Source organism: Chanodichthys erythropterus, chromosome 7, assembly GCF_024489055.1.
Source record: "Chanodichthys erythropterus isolate Z2021 chromosome 7, ASM2448905v1, whole genome shotgun sequence".
NCBI classification, from domain to species: domain Eukaryota; kingdom Metazoa; phylum Chordata; class Actinopteri; order Cypriniformes; family Xenocyprididae; genus Chanodichthys; species Chanodichthys erythropterus.
In genome coordinates this window covers 36,154,194-36,175,861 of record NC_090227.1, presented here as the reverse complement: position 1 = coordinate 36,175,861, position 21,668 = coordinate 36,154,194, and the positions used below count along the sequence as shown (strand labels likewise).

Genomic DNA, 21,668 nt, shown 5'->3' with positions numbered 1-21,668 from the left:
CACCTGGGGGCCTCCCCACCCCTGATCTGACACAAACCAACTGGAATCCAGCCATTACACACTCTGTCAACCAACCCAAATTAATGTGACGATTTACCAGACTACATTTTATGAATGCATAGTGTTCTTTGAAGCTTTATAGCCACAGTTTTCGAGCTCCATCCACACACTGTAAGAGGTTTGGGTGAGCACCTGTAAAATAAAAGCAGGCTTTCCAGTGATTTCTCACTAAGAGAGTCCGTGATGAGAGGACATTCATTATGTTGGAGCCGGTAGTCTCTCTGTCTCAGACACATTCCATTCATATCAGAGATTACCAGGACTTGGTGTCTGTCAAACAAACACTAGTACACAGTCAGAGGGGAAGAAACCTAAAGCTGTGTCAAAAAAAAAAAAAAACCTCTCTGGGAACAAGCAAAGAGAATCAGTTGGCTCCCAAAACTTAATGTTCATTCTACATTCATTTGGCCATTCAATGTGTCAATATATTTATGATTATATAACAAATATATGATAGGACAGAAGCCTGTGTGATTAGTTAGTTTAATACAGCACACACATATATGTTGTATGTATTTATATACATGGGTCAATGACGTGACGGGTAATTTTTTGTCCAAAGGCCTTAATAATAATAAAAAGAAGAAATATATGACATCCAAAGTATGTAAGGTAGTACAACTAGATCTCTTTTATTGAATCCGAGTGGTTTTAAATATATTTTGCTTCATATAAAGGTATTTTAAAGATTTTGAAGTGTCAAAAGGTCATTTGGTTTAACCGTCCAAAGGCCAATACAGCCATTTCATTTGTGATTAAAATATCTTAAAATGTACAAAATGTATATATTTTTTATTCTGCCATGATCATATATTAACATAGTGCAAAATGGTATTAAAATTATGTGTGCTTTGTTATGAGAAAGAATGTCCGGAAAAATTAATTTCATACCATTATATTCAACCAATATAACAAGGACCATTTTGGATCAAGTCATGTGGTCAATATCATGTGACACAGGATGTGATATCATTCAGACACCTGCAAAAAACCATATGGTCATGAAGCAAAGACACTAACTCTCTCTTAACTATTTGAAATATTCATGTTTTCACTTGCTCATCATACGCATGTCCTGAAACATCCGGTCATTCGGTACAACTGGTATAAAACATGGAAAATATTGTAATATTTTAAAAACTTGTACTAAATATAAAATGCTTGATTGTGCTTTTTGCTAGCTAGCTAGATATCAGCCTTCAGCATTGTTTGAAAATATCGTCATTAGGTACCGTATAGCCAAAAGTGTCATTCGGTAAAACTGAAATTTTTTATTTAAACCGGATGACTTTTTTGGTGAAACATTTTGTCAATCTTGTAAAAAATGACAAAAGCAGTATTAATTGATTATGAAAAACACATAATCTCATTGTTAACACTTAATAAAACTTCAAAATTAATTATATCTCCATTATATTTTTTTACACTTTTAAAAATCTTATTCGTCAATGACCCACATACTGTATACACAATCACATATATATTTTTATGTAAGTGTGTGTATGTGTGTGTGTCTGTGTAGCAAGCAATTTAATCATGCAAAAAAGCATATTCTGAGCAAATTTTACAAAAGACTAAATATATAAAACTATATAAAATATACATAAAAAATATTGCATAATCGATTAACAAGGCTGTTTGGCCTGGCCAATATATCGGTCTATCACTATCGTCTATAAATATTTAGTAATGAAATTCTACTGTGGAAATCTTTCTTCAATACCAGGATGTGACAACAAGCACCTTGAGAGTTAATAATAGTCATGTGGCTTTTTGAAATCCCTTAGCACTTAACATTTGTCCCACATGGTGTATCCTTCCTTCCATTCTCTGAGCAAAGGTCTGAAACAAGAAACCCCACTCTGTTTCCCTTTTCTTCCCTCTACAACTGCAAATTTTTGGATTAGCTCAAAGGTTAAGATATATCATTAATAATAAGCCAATACTTTCAATAGTTCTCTGCAACATTTTGGCCAGGCCTGAGGTCTACAACTGTGAGGATCATCTGAAAGAGTGTTTACAGCTTCTGCTTTAACAGGCCTTAAGTAAACCAGAGTTATAATCCTGGGGCTAAACTTAAGGACCTCCCTGTGTGTTTGTTCTAGATGACCCTAAGGTGCCAGGCTGAACCGTAACCCAAAGTAAACATACTTTGAGTGTCTCCTCTCTCTTGCTCTAGCAGAACCATCACATGGGAACCCAGTGGGATGCCTGTCCCAGGAGGACAATGGTTCCACCACAAATGCTAAAAACATCTGAACATCTGAAGTGTCGGACAATGACAAAAACCACAATCATATTCCCCTCGCAACTAACTCAGGCCTGTGAAAACATACACAACTCCTGTTGTGAGGAACTATATCATGTATCTTTTCAGATTACTTTCACTTCACTACAGCTGACCACACCACTGAGAAGAATTCATATCAAATTTCTTACCGCTTTTCAGCTTAATTTTGTGTTGTGCAGCTAATGGGAAACAACTTTTGTGACATGTTATCGCTTCTTGTGTACTTCAGCTATTGTCAGCGTCCTTGGTGAAACAAAACAAAATTTAGCCATGCAAAATGTTGGCGATTTTCAATGTGCAAAGAGAAGGAAATCTTTCTACATCATTCTACAACAAAACAAAAAAGAAAAATCTATTTAATGAACATTTAAAATATTCTAGTCTCGACACACCTAACTGTACACATACCGTAACCTGAACACCTTTTACATCATTAAGACCAACATTCAGGCTGTAACTCAACAATATGAAATGACAAAAACCCCTCAAATGCCAAGATCATATCTCACAAAACTGTTATTCATAAATCTCAGCGTACCTCCATATCCACTGTACATTTTGTGTTGTCGTCTTCTGATGAATGCTGTATAAAACGAGTGTGTACTCCTCAAGTTTTTTTTCTCTTAAATCTCTTCAAAGTAAATGAGTAGTAGAAAGAACAATCACAGTTCCAGCTGTGGTGGCCTTCATCCCCTACTCAAACTCTCACAGAACTGGCAGAAAGAGTAAGAGAAAGGTTGCCAGGAAATGGGAAGGCCGTCGCCCTCTCTGCTGCCCACTCCTCCTCCTCGTTCTGTTTCCCCTTCACTTCCCTGTCTGACATCACACTCTTCCTGCCTCTCCCTTTTCCAGCAAACGGCCTGCACTTCTTAATGATAAACACCCAGTCCAGACGCACTCCAGAAGTTTCCAGCTTTCGAACTTAATAATGAAACTGATCCTGTCATAATGTGGCCATGAATAGCATAAAACATTGACTGGACAGTGGTAGAACATCTTTCAAATGCTAAATCACTCGATGTAGCCTCAGATAAAGCTTAAGTAAAATTTCAAGAAAAGTCCAAGAATGTTTTAAATTTACAAATTACATTTTGACAGCATTGTCCACAAGATTCATGATTTTTTTTGTTTTTTTTGTTAAAAGGATCTTCAATTCAAACTTGTTTTAAATCTAAATGCTGGTCCTGATCTCAATACTTGTATCAGTGTTTAGTCACAGATTCAGGGTAATTCCCTCTTTCCTGAATCATGTTCCATACGGTAAATCTGATCACTATCTAAAATGTGATGAGAGTAGAGTTTTGACTCCGGCTACTGAGAATCAAAGACAACATCGTGTGGAATTTTTTTTAACCTGCTAAAATTGCTATTTTACAGAGTCCTGCACATGTCATGCAGGAAAAAAAAAAGAAACAAAAAAAAAAATTTACCTTTTAGTTCCCAAATAGTGCGCACAATTAACCATTTCGTTCAATCGATTTGCTAAATTGTGCGCACAATTTACGAATTTATTCCCTCAATTTACTAAACAGTGCAAACGATTTATTATTTTGTTCCCTCGGTTTACTAAATATTTTGCACAATTTACTAGCCTGACGTGGTCATACTCAATTCTAGTCAGAATATGAGTCTGATACTGCTCCATTGGGCTTTGATTATGGGGGCATATTTCAACCAATCCAGGAAAGACCTCAATTGGATAGACCTACAACCAATCAGAGCTACAGAGTAAGTAACGTATGTTGAGCGACGCATAGTTGTCAACAGAACTCCTCTTAGCGACCATCGGGGCCAGCTGATAAATCAAACTTTTGCCGAATCCCGTGGGAAGGACGGCAAAGACATCTTTCCCATTGACAAATGCCTTGATCGCGGTCCTCTGTTCCTCTTTTAAAATTAATGCGCTGTCGATATCTTCTATAACGGACGCGATGACGGAATCTACACATCTCAGTTCTTCAACAACAGCCATCATTGTTGTAAACTAATTGACCTTTCGCAAAGACTCGCCCCCCTTAGTTACTGTTGCTTTGTCCGACAAGTCGTGGCGCTGTCACGCCACACAGAGTGGAAAATACATCGCGGAACAAAGAGGATACTGACCACACATCGACAGACGAGACTTATGATATTAAACAAAGTCCCAGCTTTCAAACTGTGTAGTTATTAAAAAAAGTAAAACAATAAAAACCGTTTTGTGGCTCTTTAATGTGTTGTGACCATGATCGTGACAGATTGCTGTAGCGCCTCAGCTCAAGAGGCTCGTGAACCGATCATCTCTTCCTACTAGTCCATTGATAGCATCAAATAAACATAAATGAACATGAGAATGAATGTTGTTTCAATGTTGTGTCAATATGCACAATTTTTCAAGTTTCACTCCACCGATGTTAATCTTCTAACTCCTGACTGCTTTGTCGGACAAAATAGCGGATGCAGCGTTCTGATTGGTTAGATCGCTTGTCAATCAAACTCCCCTAGCGCTCTTTGGTGACGTGACTGATTACGTTTCTGGTGATAATCTGTCAATCATCGCCCTGATAATGTGATTGGTCCAAACAGTTTCTGTTCAGGCATAATTACGGATCGAGTCCAGACCGAACTCCCCAACCTCAAAATGTTGTGGCGGGTCTAAGTTCGGCTGGCATCCAGGCTAACAATTTACTATTTCATTCCCCCAATTTACTAAATAATGCACATGATTTACTAATTAATTCCCTCGATTTACTAAATAGTGTGCACAATTTACTTTTTCATTCCCCCAATTTACTAAATCGTACACACGATTTACTATTTCGTTGCCTTGATTTACTAAATAGTGTGCACGATTTAGGGATGGGCATTTTTCCAAAATATTGTATTTGAATATTTGGGCTCATAAAAAAACGAATATTCAAATATTTGTTTATTTAAATGAGGTTAAACGAGAAAGACGTTATTGTTTTATATTCATCAATATTTTGTAACCATTTCTGAACAAGCTTACGATTAGGCAATATACACAACAAGCTTAAATTATATCTTAAGGTTTTCTTTTAGTTCAAAGCATTAAACAATATGTGTAAACAGAAAATATTAAGAACAAAAGCATTTAATCTCAAGCAGCGCGAGTGGGAAAATACTAATAAAGCAGACAGCGCCAGTTATTGTACAAAACGTACATATACACTCGAATCAGTATATGGTTATCGTGTTTATATTGTTTCACATGTTCATGTTGAGAAAATTATTTAATTTGATCAAAAGTAATTCCATTTTGTAAGATCATTTTCATCTAAGTAATTCCAAACTTTGCGAGGCAGACAACAACATTATGTGACGATCAAATAAAATAAACTTGTTAAACACGCTCCACAGCGCCACCTGGTGCATTTAGTTATAACTGCGCACCGGTGCATTAAGTTTTAGTGCTTAGAATTTATCATGGATTCACTGCATTTACGGCCAGCAAAGCAACATAGTAAAATTCGAATAGTATTTTTTATTTTTCGAATATTAATTATAGAACAAATATTCGAATATTCAACTATTTGTGCACATCCCTAGCACAATTTACTATTTCGTTCCCTCGATTTACTAAATAATGTGCACAATTTACTATTTTGTTCCCTCAATTTACTAAATAGTGTGCACAATTTGACAACGATTCGACAACAAACTGCATGGTCGACCATCGGCTTGGTGTATTCTGGGCTTAAAATGTGATCTGGGAGTAGAGTTTTGCCTCTGGCTACTGAGAATTAAAGACAACATTGTGTGGAATTTTTTAACCTGCTAAAATTGCTATTTTACAGAGTCCAGCACATGACATGCAAGAAGAAAAAAAAAACTATTTTTTTAACAGTTATTTTACCATTTTATTATCAATGTTGAAAATAGTTGTACTGCTTAATATTTTTGTGGAAACTATTATACATTTTTTTTTTAAAGATTCTTTATGAATAAGAAGGTAAGAACAGCAAAGAACAGCAGTTATTTGAAATAGAAAATAGAATTATAAACATCTTTACTGTCACTTTTGAAAACTATTACTTTAAAAAACAACAACAACAACAACTCTTACTGACCCCAAACTTTTGAATGGTGGTGTAAGTCAGGATCAGGGCCTCATTCGGTTCCATTTTAGTTAGTGATTTCACTGACGTGATTAGCAGTGGTTAACTCTGCCTTTCATGTTGTAGGTCGACTTAATTATGGTCAACCTAATTATGCACTACTTAACACTACCTAAACACCTGCTAGTATGTGACTGTTCAGCACAAAGATAAACACAGTGAAGCAATTCAAGTACATGAACACAAAAGACTCGTTGTGGCTTCAAAGCTAAGCGATGACAGCAGCAGAGCTCATCAAAGAAAACAGAAGATGGTCAGCGCAGGCCAACTTAACACAACATATTATTACTACATTGCTGAAATGACAGATCAAAACAAACATGTTGTTTGTGAGAATATGAGTAAGGGGAAATGCTTGAGACAGGCAGCTCGCATGACTGGATTTGTGGAGTAAACCTAAACTTCACTGCTTCCACATATACAATTCTAAAGAGCTGTTTAGCCCAAATTCCTCTTTGAGTGTAGCCACGGAAGTCAGCGTTCATATTTCATTAATTGCTTTTATATGCGTCATACACACATTAAAGGTGAAGGAGCAGCTGATGTAAATTGATTCTGATTCTATAGAAGTTGCCGTGGCGATTAGCGGCCTGTCACACTCAGAGAGGCTGGAGGAGATTTCTGTCAACATCACACCACAGACAGCTGTCTGAGGTCACATCAGTCACTCAGCAGTGCCTGAAAAGCTTTTGTGAAGTCGTCACAAAGCTTGTTTGTTTGAATGTCTGACTGTGTTTGAATGTTTGTCTAACAATCAGATCACACAAGATCAGACACACTCTTCAATGTACAGTACAAACATACAAACACAATTCACACAAAAAATATTGTATGTACTAGGGATGGATGATACATTGTGTATTGATGATATAATCACAAATTTTTTTTTGTAAATAACAGTTTATATAATTAAGAGATTTTGCAATGATTTTAATGCACTACTCATCAGTATGAGAGCATTACAATTTTAACAGATTTAAACTTCAGTAATAAAGGAATTAGGCAAAAAAGGCATTAGAATCTATAAATCAGCTGTAATTGTTAGTGAACCAATTCAAAATTCCATCAACACTCACTTGTTAAATATTAAAATGTTTTGGTTAAAATATGTAAAAATTTCTTTTTGTTGTATTGTTATATTGGTGTATATAAATGAAAATGATTAAACATCATTCTTCCTTCTTGGTTCATTAATTGCACAAAAAAATGCATGCAATGCTTTTATCGCTTGTTTCTGCTCCTTTTTTCACCTGTGTTTTGATCAGAAATTCTGTACTCTTTCAGAAGATGTGTAATACCGCACCCTATTGTATAACAGTGAAAACACAGAAAGCCAGAAATTTTTTTTGTCAATGGCGGGGAAGCGTTGTGTCATAAATGACGGAAAATTCGGTCAGTGGTGGGAAAGTGTTAATTGAAATCACGGTTGCTCTGACTGAAAACAAAACACCTTTCAAATACTCATGGTGCGTTCAAGTCATGTCGGAAAAATAATATATTTACACTTTTAAAAAAATTCCACTTGATTTACTTAAAAAAAAAAATGTGATGAATTTTTTTGCATAATTTTATTACGTAGATCAAACAAGACTGGTCTTTGTACAAACTACTTAATTTTTCTGTCTTTTACTCAAACATTATAACACTGAATTAAAGCAGGCTTTTAAAGCTTATGCTTTACTTAGAAACATAAGTAAATAATACAATAGATATTGTGTAGACACCATATCTACATAATAAAAGTAATGCGGCACCTGAACACAGACATCAATACTTGGTACACAATGACGGTAACATTCGATGGATCGTTTTTGAGTATGAATGTGTCATTTGAAGTGGAAAATGAACTCCACATGCTACAAAATGGCAAGTTACTAAACCTAACAACAAAAGCAATGATAAAACAGTGGAAATATAGCTGGAAAACAGGGAAAAATCCATTTCATTAATTATTCAAGGCCCAGTGTATGATGGGAACACCAGTATCAGAAAAGTTGAGTAGGTTTTACTTAATTTTATAACGTTGATAAGCTTAAATTGAGTACAAATATAGAATTTACTTTTTGTTTTTTGAAATCTTGCCTGAAGTAACTTTTTCTTGTAGAAATTACATTTGTTTGTTTTTTTGTAGTATTTACTTCACCACAGAATCGTTATTAAAAGTGTACGAGTTGAACGAACATGAATGCCACCACAAGTCTTAAATACATGTGGGAAGCTCAGGATTTTCTTTTAGCCCTGATTTTTACAAGTTGGGGGCGTGTCAGTGAGAAACATGAAACAATTTTTTATTGATGAATATAGTTCAATAGAACAGCATTTGTTTGAAATATAAATATTTTAACATTATACATTTATTTACTGTCACTTTTGATCAATTTAATGCATCCTTGCTAAAAATTAATTGCTTTCTTTTTTTTTTTTTACTGATCCCAAACTTTTGAAAGGTACTGTATAAACGGAGATCAAATATTGTCACAAGGTTGAAAAAAGCAGATACTATATTATATCATAGATACTATAATCTATTGTCCAGCCATAGTAAGACTTCTCAGAGCTGATATCAGTACAACACTCTCTCAGTCAGTAGGTCAGCAGACTGAACCTTATCTTAAGGTGTCTGATTCATTTCTTCACACAGTTTGTTTATTGCTCCTACAATGTTATGAATAAGGCCAGCTTGACTGAGGTTTATCAGTGTACCACAGCATGACATCACTATAGTGATACTGCATCTGTTATGGTGACACCAGGGAAATAGGGAAAACACATGAGGGCACAGTCTGACTAGCTTACTTAAGCGCTGATCATTGCAGAATGAGACATTAAAGGGTTCACCCAAAAATTAAATTTCTGTCATTAAGTACTCACCCTAATGTCGTCCCAAACCCATAAGACCTTTGTTCATCTTCGGAGGAAACGATTTTATGATGCACAAGTTATTAAGGCAAAAAAGTTAATGAAAAAAAAAAACAAAACAAAAAAACAGAACACCTCTCCTGTCAATTCTATTGTTGCACTTCAAAGCCAAAGAACCATCAGAATTTGTTAAATTAATGCTAGTTGGTTGCAAAAGTACAGTATTTGTATTCAGCTTCTGGACATAAACAAATGATTAATGGCATTGTGGCTTATGGTAAGTACCTCACCATAAGGTAATGCCAGATGTAGAGGCTAACAAAGTCATGTCCAAAAGGTGTTTTCCATGATCCTACAATGAGTCACAATGAGGGACATCTGGACCAACGCACATGAACACCAGGTGGAATATCTCCTGCTATCTCCGAACACACAAACGCAGGTAGTGAGATTTGGGATCCTCAGTAAGATTAGAAAACAGCTATGATTGGTCCATTTTCTGTTATGTCAACAGCAAACAAAGAGGATTATGACGGTCAAATACAGATATTAGTTTGACATCACATCCCTCTTGGTCTGACCCGCATCTCGTAACAATCTCTCTTTCTGTGGCAACTGATTAACGGTCGTCCAATAAGACCTTAATTTCCTCCAGTGCCTGCCTTCAGTCTGATAACAACAAGTGAATGAGGATGTGAGCGAGGCAGAGAATAATATAATGCTTTATTTATTGGCCATTTGAAGAGTTCTTGTGGCTTTCAGTGGAGGCGTACTGTTGTACGACTGACTCTGCATTCTGAGAGAGTTATTGCTTCTGCTGACTTGGCTTTACATCTGTATGCTAAAAAGTCCATACTTCCGCTGCCTGAGAACTTGTCCTTTCAAATCAAAAAAACTTAGGATAAGGAAAAAGGCTTTAAGAAAGTTTGCACAAATGCAAAAATAATCCCACTCAAATTCCAAGGAGAAAAAATAAATTACTTTTAATTTACAAAAAAGAGAGAATTACAAGAAAAAAAAAAAAACCTTCACTTAGAAATTGCTAGAAAATTTCACAAAAAATTACAGAGATGGCAAGTAACATGTTCAATTAAAAATTAATTTAAGTACACTGTAAACTCTTAGAACGCTTAGGGCCCTATAATACACCCGGCACAATGCAACGCAAGGCGCAGCGCAATTGTCCTAGCTAGCAGTGTGTTTTCTAGTTTGCGTCCGGCGCCGTTCGCGTTTTCCCATTCAGCACCACGTCCTTAAATTAGTAAATGCATTTGCGCCAGTTAGTGCGCCCATGGGTGTGCTGGTCTAAAAAAGAGGTGTATTCAGGCGCATTGCTATTTTAAGGAGCTGAAAATAGACTGCGTCATAGACCAACTCAAACCTGGTCTAAAGTCTAAAGTCAATGGCGCAATATTTTTTTGTTAGAGCGCGTTGGTAGAAACTGCGCCTCTGGACGCGTCCACAGTGCGCGTTGACTTTGCTTATTACACACAGGGATCCGCATCACACAAACAAGCCAAATATTAAAAACAAAAGGATTACGGTGTAAAAGAAAATTATTGTGTAGGCTACATAAATATAAAAATGTAATGATGAATAGTCATTGTGTGTATTAGAATTAGGATACCTATTTTCAATTTAGCCTATTACTACTTATAATGATGAATGAAATTGGCTAATTAATTGAACAATCGTGCCAATACACACACATATATATTAACTGACTCATCGCGCCGAGCTATTTGAAAGCCCGCATTTGCAAGCCCGCTTTAATTTCGCACACGAGCAGATCGGTTTCTTCGCTTGAAAAGCGTTCAGCTTTTCCGCCAACAAATTCCGCCATGTTAAATAGCAATCTGCCATGGCGCGAGCGCATCTTAAAGGGAATGGGAGATGACGCTCTGATTGGTTTATTGAACGTTACACCCATTACTCATTAAGAGAATAGGGACAACCCATTTCAAAAATGCGCCCTGGCACATGGACCATTTTTCCGTCGTTAAAATAGCAAAAGTGGATTTGGACACGCCCTGAGTGTATCTGCGCCATGTGCTTAGATCGTTAAAATAGGGCCCTTAAAATAATTAATTGGTTTGAGTAGGACGAATTTAAACAAATTAGCACTTTCTTTTTCTTACAGAACTGATATATTTTAAGTAAACTGAACTTTCATTGCTTTAAATTTTATGAACTTTTAATTTAGACAAACTTAAGTTTAACTGAAACTGGGCTGGGATTTCTATTTCCCAGCATACTTTGCCCATAGCACTTGAAAGGAAGTGTAAATGCTAAAATTAAGTTATATAATTTTTATTTGTGCAATATTAATATTAAGTGGGTGATTTAGTAGTGATTAATGTTTTGTTATGCTAATTTAGAAGAGTTTCTGTGGGGTTTTGGAGAGTTACCATTATGGTGACAAGTGGTAGCCCGACGAGGTCATACTCAATTCTAGTCAGAATATGAGTCTGATACTGCTCCATTGGGCTTTGATTATGGGGGCATATTTCAACCAATCCAGGAAAGACCTCAATTGGATAGACCTACAACCAATCAGAGCTACAGAGTAAGTGATATATGTTGAGCGACGCATAGTTGTCAACAGAACTCAACTGCACACATGCTGGAACTAGTAAAAGATGAGCGTAAACAATCTTTGCCGGTGTTGTAAAAAGAATTTAAATATACACGGAGTACTTGCCTATTAATGCGCTGTCGATATCTTCTATAACGGACGCGATGGTGGAATCTACACATCTCAGTTCTTCAACAACAGCCATCATTGTTGTAAACTAATTCAACCCAAGCGCACTTTGATGATGTGGCTGATTACGTTTCTGGTGATAATCTGTCAATCATCGCCCTGACAAATGTGATTGGTTCGAACAGTTTCTGTTCGGGCATAATAACTCCTCTACGGATCGAGTCCAGACCGAACTTCCCGACCTAAAAATGTTGTGGGCGGGGCTAAGTTCGGCTGGCATCCAGGCTAGACAAGTGGTGCATGCAGCTTATAAATGCTTTATATTGCAGTACTCATTCAACAAGTGCTATACTATGTTATTGTTAACATGTTAGTAAATTAGCAATTTAGCACTTTCTGAGTTTTACACTAACAAAAATGTTTACATTGAGGTTGAATGGTAATTTTAAGTTAAATGCATGAATTAGTGTACTCAAATATTTCAAGTTAAGAAAATTTTAAATATAAGATTACAAAATAAAAATCCGTCAGTTATGCTTACTTAAGCTTTGAATTTCTTAACTGATTGCCTCAAATTTTTTGAGTTTTGCCAACCTATTTGGGTTTACAGTGTTGAAAGACTAGTATTTTCTTGTAAAATGTACTCCAATAATTTTGTATAAATTAAAAAAAAGAGGTTATCTTATAATGTCATGTCATATCTGTATGATCACACAACCTAGTTGTTTTTAAAGTGGTAATGTATAAAGGAGACTGCATACAATCTTCACACATGATTGAACCTGATCACAGGAAATAATGAACTTCCATGAACTTACAGCAATTCATTCTAGTTATGTTTAAGAAAAATTCCCACATTATGGATTACCCTTTTTCCCCACATAGCCCACATCATACTTGTACTGACACAATCCAATCATTTCCTCAGATTCAAGAATGCTTCAGCAAGCCACGGCATGCTAACACCCATCACAAATACATCATCTCCACTTTCGTATAAACCACTCACAATTTATGAAAGTATTAGACTCTGTCCAAAAAGAGGAAGTTTCTAAATCATGCTGCAGATCGTCTTAGCTGCTGGGGTTCAGGCAGGTTTCTAGACATTCATGAATCCAAGACTTTCTGTTTAATCTCCAGCTGGACATTAAGAGGCTTATGGGTCACTCTGCACAGTAGAAGTACACTCAGTCAATGGCTTCATACAATAGGCTATTTTACACAGTGCTGTAGAAAAGACAACATACTAGACTCACATTTTTAAGTACATTAAGCAAATATCTTTCTCTGTCCATAAAGAAGACAATAGTGGTTACTGATGTTTTTAAAAACTACAATGCACCTCAAGGGTCATATTACAATTCAGATGGTTTGTCAACAAATAGCATGGACATAAATATAAAAATATCTTATAAATATAAATGTAAAAATACATTATAACCTAAATAACCTTTAATATAGTTATATTTTAGGTTAAATTATTGATCTCATCCCACATAATATATCCTAAATATTAGGTTCAAATGTAGAATATATATTCCATGTCACTCAAATCATATGAGGTCATACAAATGTTATGCATAATATTCCAAGAATTAGGAAATATTTCATTAAGCATAAAATGTCACATTTTACATGTCCGGTCAACAACCCGGACGCACTATAGCATTGTAGCTCCTCCAGGCCTCAGAGGATGTCTGCTTGCGAACAGAATTCTAAAACAAATTTCATGCATGTTGGCATTGCAATAAAGCACTTGCAGCCTTCCATCCAAAACCGTTTGGAGCCAGACATTTAAAATATGACAGAATATGGCTCTGCATGACATGTGCTGTCATGATCTCAGTAAAGAAAACACTTCATTAACTACTTAATGACCACTGATATTTATGTAGACTAACTTAACATTTCTGTCCTGTCCCATTATGAGCTGTAAGCTGAGCGTAATGGGATATGAGTGAGGTCTTCAAGTCTCTGAAGTTATCCAAAGATATCATGGTTTAAAATAGATTATGACCTATATGTGGGAGTGTGGGTGTAGACAAAAAAAAAAAAAAAAAAAAAACATCATAAAAGGAAAAAAAGGGTGGTGTTGGGGTTCTTTCCCAGTCTCGTTTCATCAACAAATCAAGGAATCTTCTTAAAGCCAAGGGCTTTGAGAGGACCACTGGAGAGGGAAAGAGGATCAGACAAGAAAACCTTCACTTCCTGTTTGTTCAAGCCCTTCAGAGACATAGCAGTGTTTTGCATTTGTGGTCTAGTCAAGTCTAAAGCCCTATCACTTAACTGAATGAAAGACGTTTAACCTTCTGTGTAAACTTTGAGCATGTCACTTTAACGGCGTGTCCTAAACAGCCACGATGGCAATAAGTGACGATTCTATTTTAGAAACGGTTTCTATTTCTGTGACGTCACGGCTAAAAAACAACAACATGCAAAGTATTCTAATAATAATATCAGGTATATGTGCTTTACTTCATGATAAATGTGTCTAATGTGAGTTTGAATATTATTTTGCGTGATCTTTTTTAGCCATACTTAAAGTGACAATGGATAATTCAGAAACAAGAATGTTCAAACTGTGAACAATGTGTTTTCTATGACAAAGATTGTTTCTTGTGTCACTCAGTATGTATTTTTAATAAATGTTAAAATGGTGTAATATTAATGAATTTGATAATGTACTTTATAATTGCGATTTTGACGCATCTCGTAGTCGTGTCACATCTGGTGTTGCTTCTCGCTGGAATCTTATCGCATCGCATCTGGTTAGGACGCCTTATTCATGTGTTACACAGATGTACTTTTCATTTTTTATTTCATTGTCCAGAGCACGACTAACACACATCCAGACAAACACTCCCATTGTAATAAAAGCAAGCTCAGAATCAGAGCATGAAATCACAGTCGCCTTTTACTAATAACTGAAACTCAAACATTGTTTGGAAGTGAATTAGAATAGCTTCAATACAATACCTAGCACTATCCCACTGCAGTATGACCATCACAGGATTCGGGATCTTACAGACTAGCACCAAGAATGTAGAGTTTAGATCTTTAGCCAGTGTGACCTTTCTTGAGGTTCTGCCGGCACCACTGGGAGAACATCAAGCAGGATTATTATGCATGAAGACACTCCAGCTCGCTGTGAATTTCACAGCAACACTGTACGCCTTTACCCTACCATATTAGGGTCTGTGTGGCAACAAAACTGGTTCATGTTTTATGTCATCAAAAAATGCACTTGAACAATGAAACAAATGCTGAAACGAATTACCTATAACTCTGAAAATCTGACACGTCAAGCCTGAAGCTAACTGAGGCTATAATAAATCACTCATCAATCTCGGATTGTACTATGAGCTGTTCCTTTTGTTTACAGGAAGAACACTTGACCCAGGTCACAAGGCGCTGATTCAGAATATTCTAAAAGTGATTAAAGTCTTTTTTTGTCCATACACTGGAAGTCAACGGGGTGCAGTGTGGTTTTGGATCCCACTGACATTCATTGCATGGACGATAACAGTTGAAACATTCTACAAGATCTCGTCAAAAGAAAGTCATACAAGTTTGGAATGACATAAGAGTGAGTAAATGATGACAAAAAGTTTCATTTTTGGTGAACTACCCCTTTAAAGCACTGCTTTTTTATTTAAAGTCCCCCTGTGGTGAAAAACAAGTTTTTTATGTTGTTTATATGTCTATGCGGTATTTTTTTATATGCTTTAAGACAAACCATGTGCAAATTCAAAAGTCAACACAATTGCTGAGTATTTTCTCCTTAAAACTGCAGTGATCTAAAGGCAGTTTTAGAAAACGCTGTTTGAAATCCCAGGTGTTTCTTACGCCACAAACTACCTTGTAACCAATCACATCAACGTGCCAGAGGCTTTAGCATATCATTAACCATGACCGCTCTGAAGTATGGGAGTCTCAAGAGAAGGTTATCCCAGTATATTTTTCTGTTGATATGAAAAAAATTGAGTAGATTTAGCAATATGGCGGGTGTATGATGTATATTATGATGTTAAAATGAACTATATACCTTTCTCCATTGACGTTGTTCTAAGCGTTCGTAAGGATACTGATTTTTAGAAGACAGCTGCCTGACTCGTTATTAGCTGTTTGATACCTTAGTCAAGCAAAAGGCTACTCGTATTAATTACCATCATGTGTACGATATTGTACCATTCAATCGACCTTCAATTGTACCATTGTGCAGCATTTACCTCAGTAATCTCTGAGCTTGTGCGAGTGAGTGGAGATGGGGCTAATTAGCATATTCATAGATCCGTGTATACTAAATGAAGCAAAGGTGTAGTTACATTCAAGCTATTTTAAGGCATGGAATTAAAATGTGTTTTTGGTGATCAAAGATGAGTTTTAAGCAGGGCTGTAACGATATGCGATATGAAACCGAAATCGAGATACGCAGGTCCACGAACCTGTATCGCGATGTGAGAAGGCAGAATCGCGACACACCCCTTCCAACTCCCAGAGTTATCCTTCCTGTCCAGATCCAATGCTACCACATTTTTGTGTAGCGATTTATCTTAGATGGTGTGTCTCAATCAGCTCTCTATTTCAGTAAGTGTTTTGGGCACACATTGAATCTTGCAAGCAGGTTTAAACGTTTCTCATGTCAGTCTCTTGCATGGTCGCGTGAGAAAAGTCGTGGCTTTCTTTCACCGCAGTGCACAGCAATAGCTGTGCTCACAGAAAAGCAAAAGACGCTTGCGATGCTTTGCTTTAAGAAGTTCTGTGGGGCCGTTCACATATTGCGTCTTTTCCACATGCAAGTCAGTTATTATTTTCAAATGTAGCCGCGCGGCAGGCGCGCTCATAATGGGATCGACGCGAATGCAATTCTCAACTTCTCAGAATGCCGCAAGCGCACCGCAGGCCGTGTGACAAGAATCAACCGATCAGCTATGGCCTTTCCGTAACAAAAAATCAAAAGCTCTGCCGAACAGCTGATCATAGCTCTACATGGTGGTTTTATATCTTATCTCCATCAATATATCTCGCAGTAAAACTAATGCAAGGGCTAGAAATCATTTGCAGAAACATCCTGATCCTCTTGGAAAGCTCAGTTCATGGTTGCATAGCAACGACCGACACCACGGGAGCGCAAGCGCTTTGGAAAGAAGGAGAAGCGCGTTTTTAGACGCGATATGTGAACGGCCCCTATTCGTTATTCTAAGTTCATGTTAAATGTAAAAACTTTTTCAGTGACAGACAGCCCTGTTCAACTGTTAATTTGAATACAGAAGGTTTTTATTAAAATTTTATAATTATTTATTTTATTGAAATGTGATCTTGTATGTACAACAAGGAAAATTATTGAAATTTGTTAATGTTTTTTTAATAAATCTTGTTTGAATTTCAGTTTCATTTTGTTCAAAATATCGTGATACGTATCGTATCGTGACCTGAGCGTATCGTTACACCCTTAGTTTTAAGGGATACAATTATTGACTACAGTGGGATTTTGAAAAAATTAAGATTTTTTTGCAAGGCCGTTCACATTTTCAATTAAATGCGACCTTTTGTGATCTCCTGTGTGAACGTGAAATGACCCAGAAGTGACCCGCATGCGCAGAAGAGTACGCAACGGTCAACGCCGTCACTCGTTGTTTGCGGAAGTAGACGGCCACTTCGTTTGTTCGGTTGTTTCGTAAACCGCCCGGTTCCGATAAGAGCCCTCGAGTTTGGCCTGAATAGAGCTGTCACCCCAAATATTAATTAAATCTGTGACCTCGCTTCCCTTCCATTGACTGGTCTCAGCAGCATCGTCCGCCATGGTTGTTGTTTATCTTCTCGTTCCCGCCTACTTCAACGCACAATTATGACGTTTGTAGCGTATCAATGATGTACGGTTCGGATACATGTGCCCTGGCCGTTCAGACGTAGGTCGCATTTCAAAATATCGGATACGTATCGGATTCAGGACCACATACCCAAGTGGCCTGGCTCACATTTGAAAAGATCGGATCTGTGTCGTTCAGACTGTCATGAAAACAAATCGGAATTGGGTCGTTTCAGCCTGCAGTGTGAACGTAGCCTAACAGAAATGAACAACTTGACACCTGCATGGGAAAATTGCATGAAATTCCAGTTTCAACACATTCACAGTTACCATGCACCTGTTTGTCAGCACTTGTGTGGGCCTGAGGGAGTTTTGGCAGTGTTTGTGGCCTTCGGTAAAAATGCATCATCGGTGGCAAGATAATCACAGACACTCAAGGGGTCATTGTGGCTTTAAGGTAAAGACAGTCACCGGCTCAGAGAGCAGTGTGTGTGGGGCATTAGGTTTGCACTGTGTGTTTGAGGTAGACCACACAGCTGTCTTCGAGACTGGATGGTGTAAGCTGATTAACATAGAGAGCAGACAGGCAAGGTGTAAGTGATCTGTCACAACACTCGGCTCTTTGAACATGTTATCTTCCTGAACTAGTCATAGTCAAGAAAGAGGATCAAACCATATAAAACAGACCGAATCTCACATAGGTAGTGGTGATCTTGGAAAGTAAGATAAAAACAGCAGATATTCTAAATGATAGTTAGTACCATGATCCAATCCACCTGCATGGCCATCGTCAACCTCCACACCGGGTGGAGGAAAGAGAATAATGTTATTAGTAGTACTGAAACTACTAGGATGAACTAACTGTCATGGAGATTAGTGGTCAACTGATATTTTTTTCAATGGCTGATGCTGATATAAAGATGTGAAAATGGCTAATACAATAAAATACAAAAACTATGACTTGATGAAAAACAATTGTATTATATATACATATATACATGAAAAATGAAAAATACCCCATGGTTTACTCACCTTCAAGCCATCCTAGGTGTATATGACTTTCTTCTTTCAGATGAATACAATCAGAGTTATTAATAATCACCCTGATGCTCCAAAGCTTCATAATGGCAGTGCACAGAAACCACCTGTTTGAAGCTCAAAAAAGCTTCAAACAGGTGGTTTCCGTGCACTGTCATAATAAAGCTTTGGAGCATCAGGGTGATTAAAGTGAACTAATTCTTTAACAATGATTAAACTATGTCTATTAAACCTTTGACAAAATCATACCAGAATAATCAAATCTGTTGGTGCTGCCACTGACCCAAAGAGAGCAATTTTCATGTGTAGGCATGAAACAGCTTCACAAACAGTCTTTTCAACCACACAGTATCGTTATTTCTGTCTTACAATAATTCAGATTATCACAGAAGTACTGGGATAAAAGTTTCAAGTTCAGATATAAACAACACTAATGTCTACAGAAGCTATCAAAATAGAGGAAATCACCTTTTAAAAAGTAACTTGGCACTTCAAATAACGATTATAGCAATTACATTGTTACTCCACTAGTTGGCGACAAGTGACTGTTGGAGAAAAAAAAAAGTATTTGTCATTGAATTTAAACTTTCAAATTGAACTTTATGAGTGAGTCATTGAATCATTTATTCAAACCTTCAATGGCTTCCCTGCCATTGATGGAATTTTCCGGATTTCTGCTTTTTCACTGTTATATGGTAGGGGGCGCTCTTACACATTCTCTGAAAGAGTACTGAATCTTCTGATCAAAACACAGGAAGAGGCAGCAGAAACAAGCCACAGCATATGTAAGCAGATGCATATGAAACGTAACACGATCATCAACATTAAACACCATATAAATCAAAACTGCCTAACATTGCCGAATGAAATGTTGACCCAGGACTATCTATACGACTGTGTAAGCTTTGGGAGTGTTGATGGACTCAATCTACTCCATCTATGTTTTGATCATCATTCTGAATCCAATCCACATAAAAGTTATTCTGATCTTGAAACTTTCAGATACCCTGCGTCACAGTTTGTGAGTCCCGTGCATGTGAATGCGCCTTGGGGAGAGAGTGAGTCACCCGGTCCAGATGCTCCGTCTCTCCTGTACTGACTCAGTAATAACAGTCTTCTCTCTCTCTGCGTAATGATACACTCCAGAAATACACAGTGTACTATAATACATAGCCTACCAAGGAATTACACAGTGCGCTAGGCCAAATACAACTCGACTATACATTTTTGAAATGCACAGAACCATGATGCATGTTGTGGATGTTGTTCAATGACACATTGCCATGGCAACCCTATAATGACAGTCAGTTTAAACACATGGTCATGCTGGGTCATACTCAGCAAGCCAAGATTATGCTGCACAGTGGTTACTACATGAATGGCATGCTCATATTGTGAAACATCCAGCCATTGCTCAACATTCCAGCGTTGTGTAACAACTCACCACACACACTCTCAGGTGAGTTAACTCCCATTTGATGAGTGTGAAGGGAAGCCAAAAATAACAGGTGACTTATTCAAGTCCTTTATCTTTAGCAAACAGGAACTTTAACTCACCTGAAAATGATTTTTCTTGGAATCAGGAACAACTATGTCTTCAGCATATTTGAGACATTTGTTTTAGCTACAAATATATAGCTACACACATTGTCTGTCAATATTTTTAAGCCTATTGTGATAATATTTAGTATATCTCACTAATTATGTATTTGCTCAAAAATGGCTTAAAGTTTACCATTTACCTATACACACTACAATTCTAAAATACGGGGTAAGATTTTAAGAATTTTTCATTAAAGGTGCATCTGTCCGCTAGAGGTCACTAGAGGCCTATTCGAAACAAAGGCGTAGCTTGATGATGCCAAGTTTGAGACAAGAATCTTGTATATATATTGTAAATATATCAAAACAGTTGTTCTCTTGTCTATAAAAACTTGTAATATATTAAAGCGTCTTTGGTGTTTCCATGGATTCTACTAGGGCTGCAACTAACGATTATTTCAATAATCGATTAATCTGTCGATTATTTTTATGATTAATCGATGAATCGGGGGGGGGGGGGGGGCTTTACATCTGCCAAACATATCGGTTTTTTTTTAATAAAGGGCGCAAAAAGATGTATATTTTTGTTTAAAGGGACCTGAGCTGTCAGAACAATACATCTTTTTTTTCTTTTCTTTTTTTTTAAATAAAGAAAAATACAAATCAGAAAACTTAACAGGATTTGTTTGAACGGTAGAACTTCTCTACACTACATTCACTCACTCCCAAATATATTTGTCAACAATAACCGATATGGGACAAAGCACAGAATAAATACATGACAACAGATCAGTGTTAATTTTGACAGCAAATTTTTATTTATCTTTTTATTTTTTTAGTTTTAGTCATAGTCTTTTGAATAAAATGCCATTCAGTTTTAATCATGTTTTAGTCATTTTAATTGTTTTAGTAGTTGACTAAATATCACAAGATTTTTGTTGACTAAATCTAACGGGTTTAGTTAAACTGTAAAGTATTAAGAATTTCTCTAAAATTTCCAAACCCATTATATACTCCTGGAGAAAACATATACTGTTTTAACCTATTAATATGAATAATATTAAAATTTGAACATGCAATACAGACACAGATTTAACTGCTGTGAAATAAAAAAAAATATTATCTTATAATTCAATAAAACCACTCCTCCTAAAGAAGAACACAATGTCTTCTTTTCAATGAAAGATATATGCATTCTTTATAACAACTTGCATACAACATTCCTTATGGATTAAATATAATTAATATATA

At 36.5% G+C, this 21,668-nt stretch overlaps 1 protein-coding gene across 3 annotated transcripts in view; it reads right to left on the bottom strand.

Moving 5' to 3' along the window:
- Window positions 1-21,668, bottom strand: part of ripor1 (RHO family interacting cell polarization regulator 1) — an 86,251-nt gene that overhangs the window by 36,542 nt on the left and 28,041 nt on the right. The window contains exon 1 of one of the 3 annotated variants that reach the window (XM_067390397.1): window positions 2,889-3,072. The exons of the other annotated variants lie outside the window; for them this stretch is intronic. Coding sequence (XP_067246498.1) covers window positions 2,889-2,907 — 19 coding nt within the window. The 5' untranslated portion in view covers window positions 2,908-3,072. Of the gene's footprint in view, window positions 1-2,888; window positions 3,073-21,668 lie in introns of those variants that run through there. 3 annotated transcript variants of the gene reach the window in all.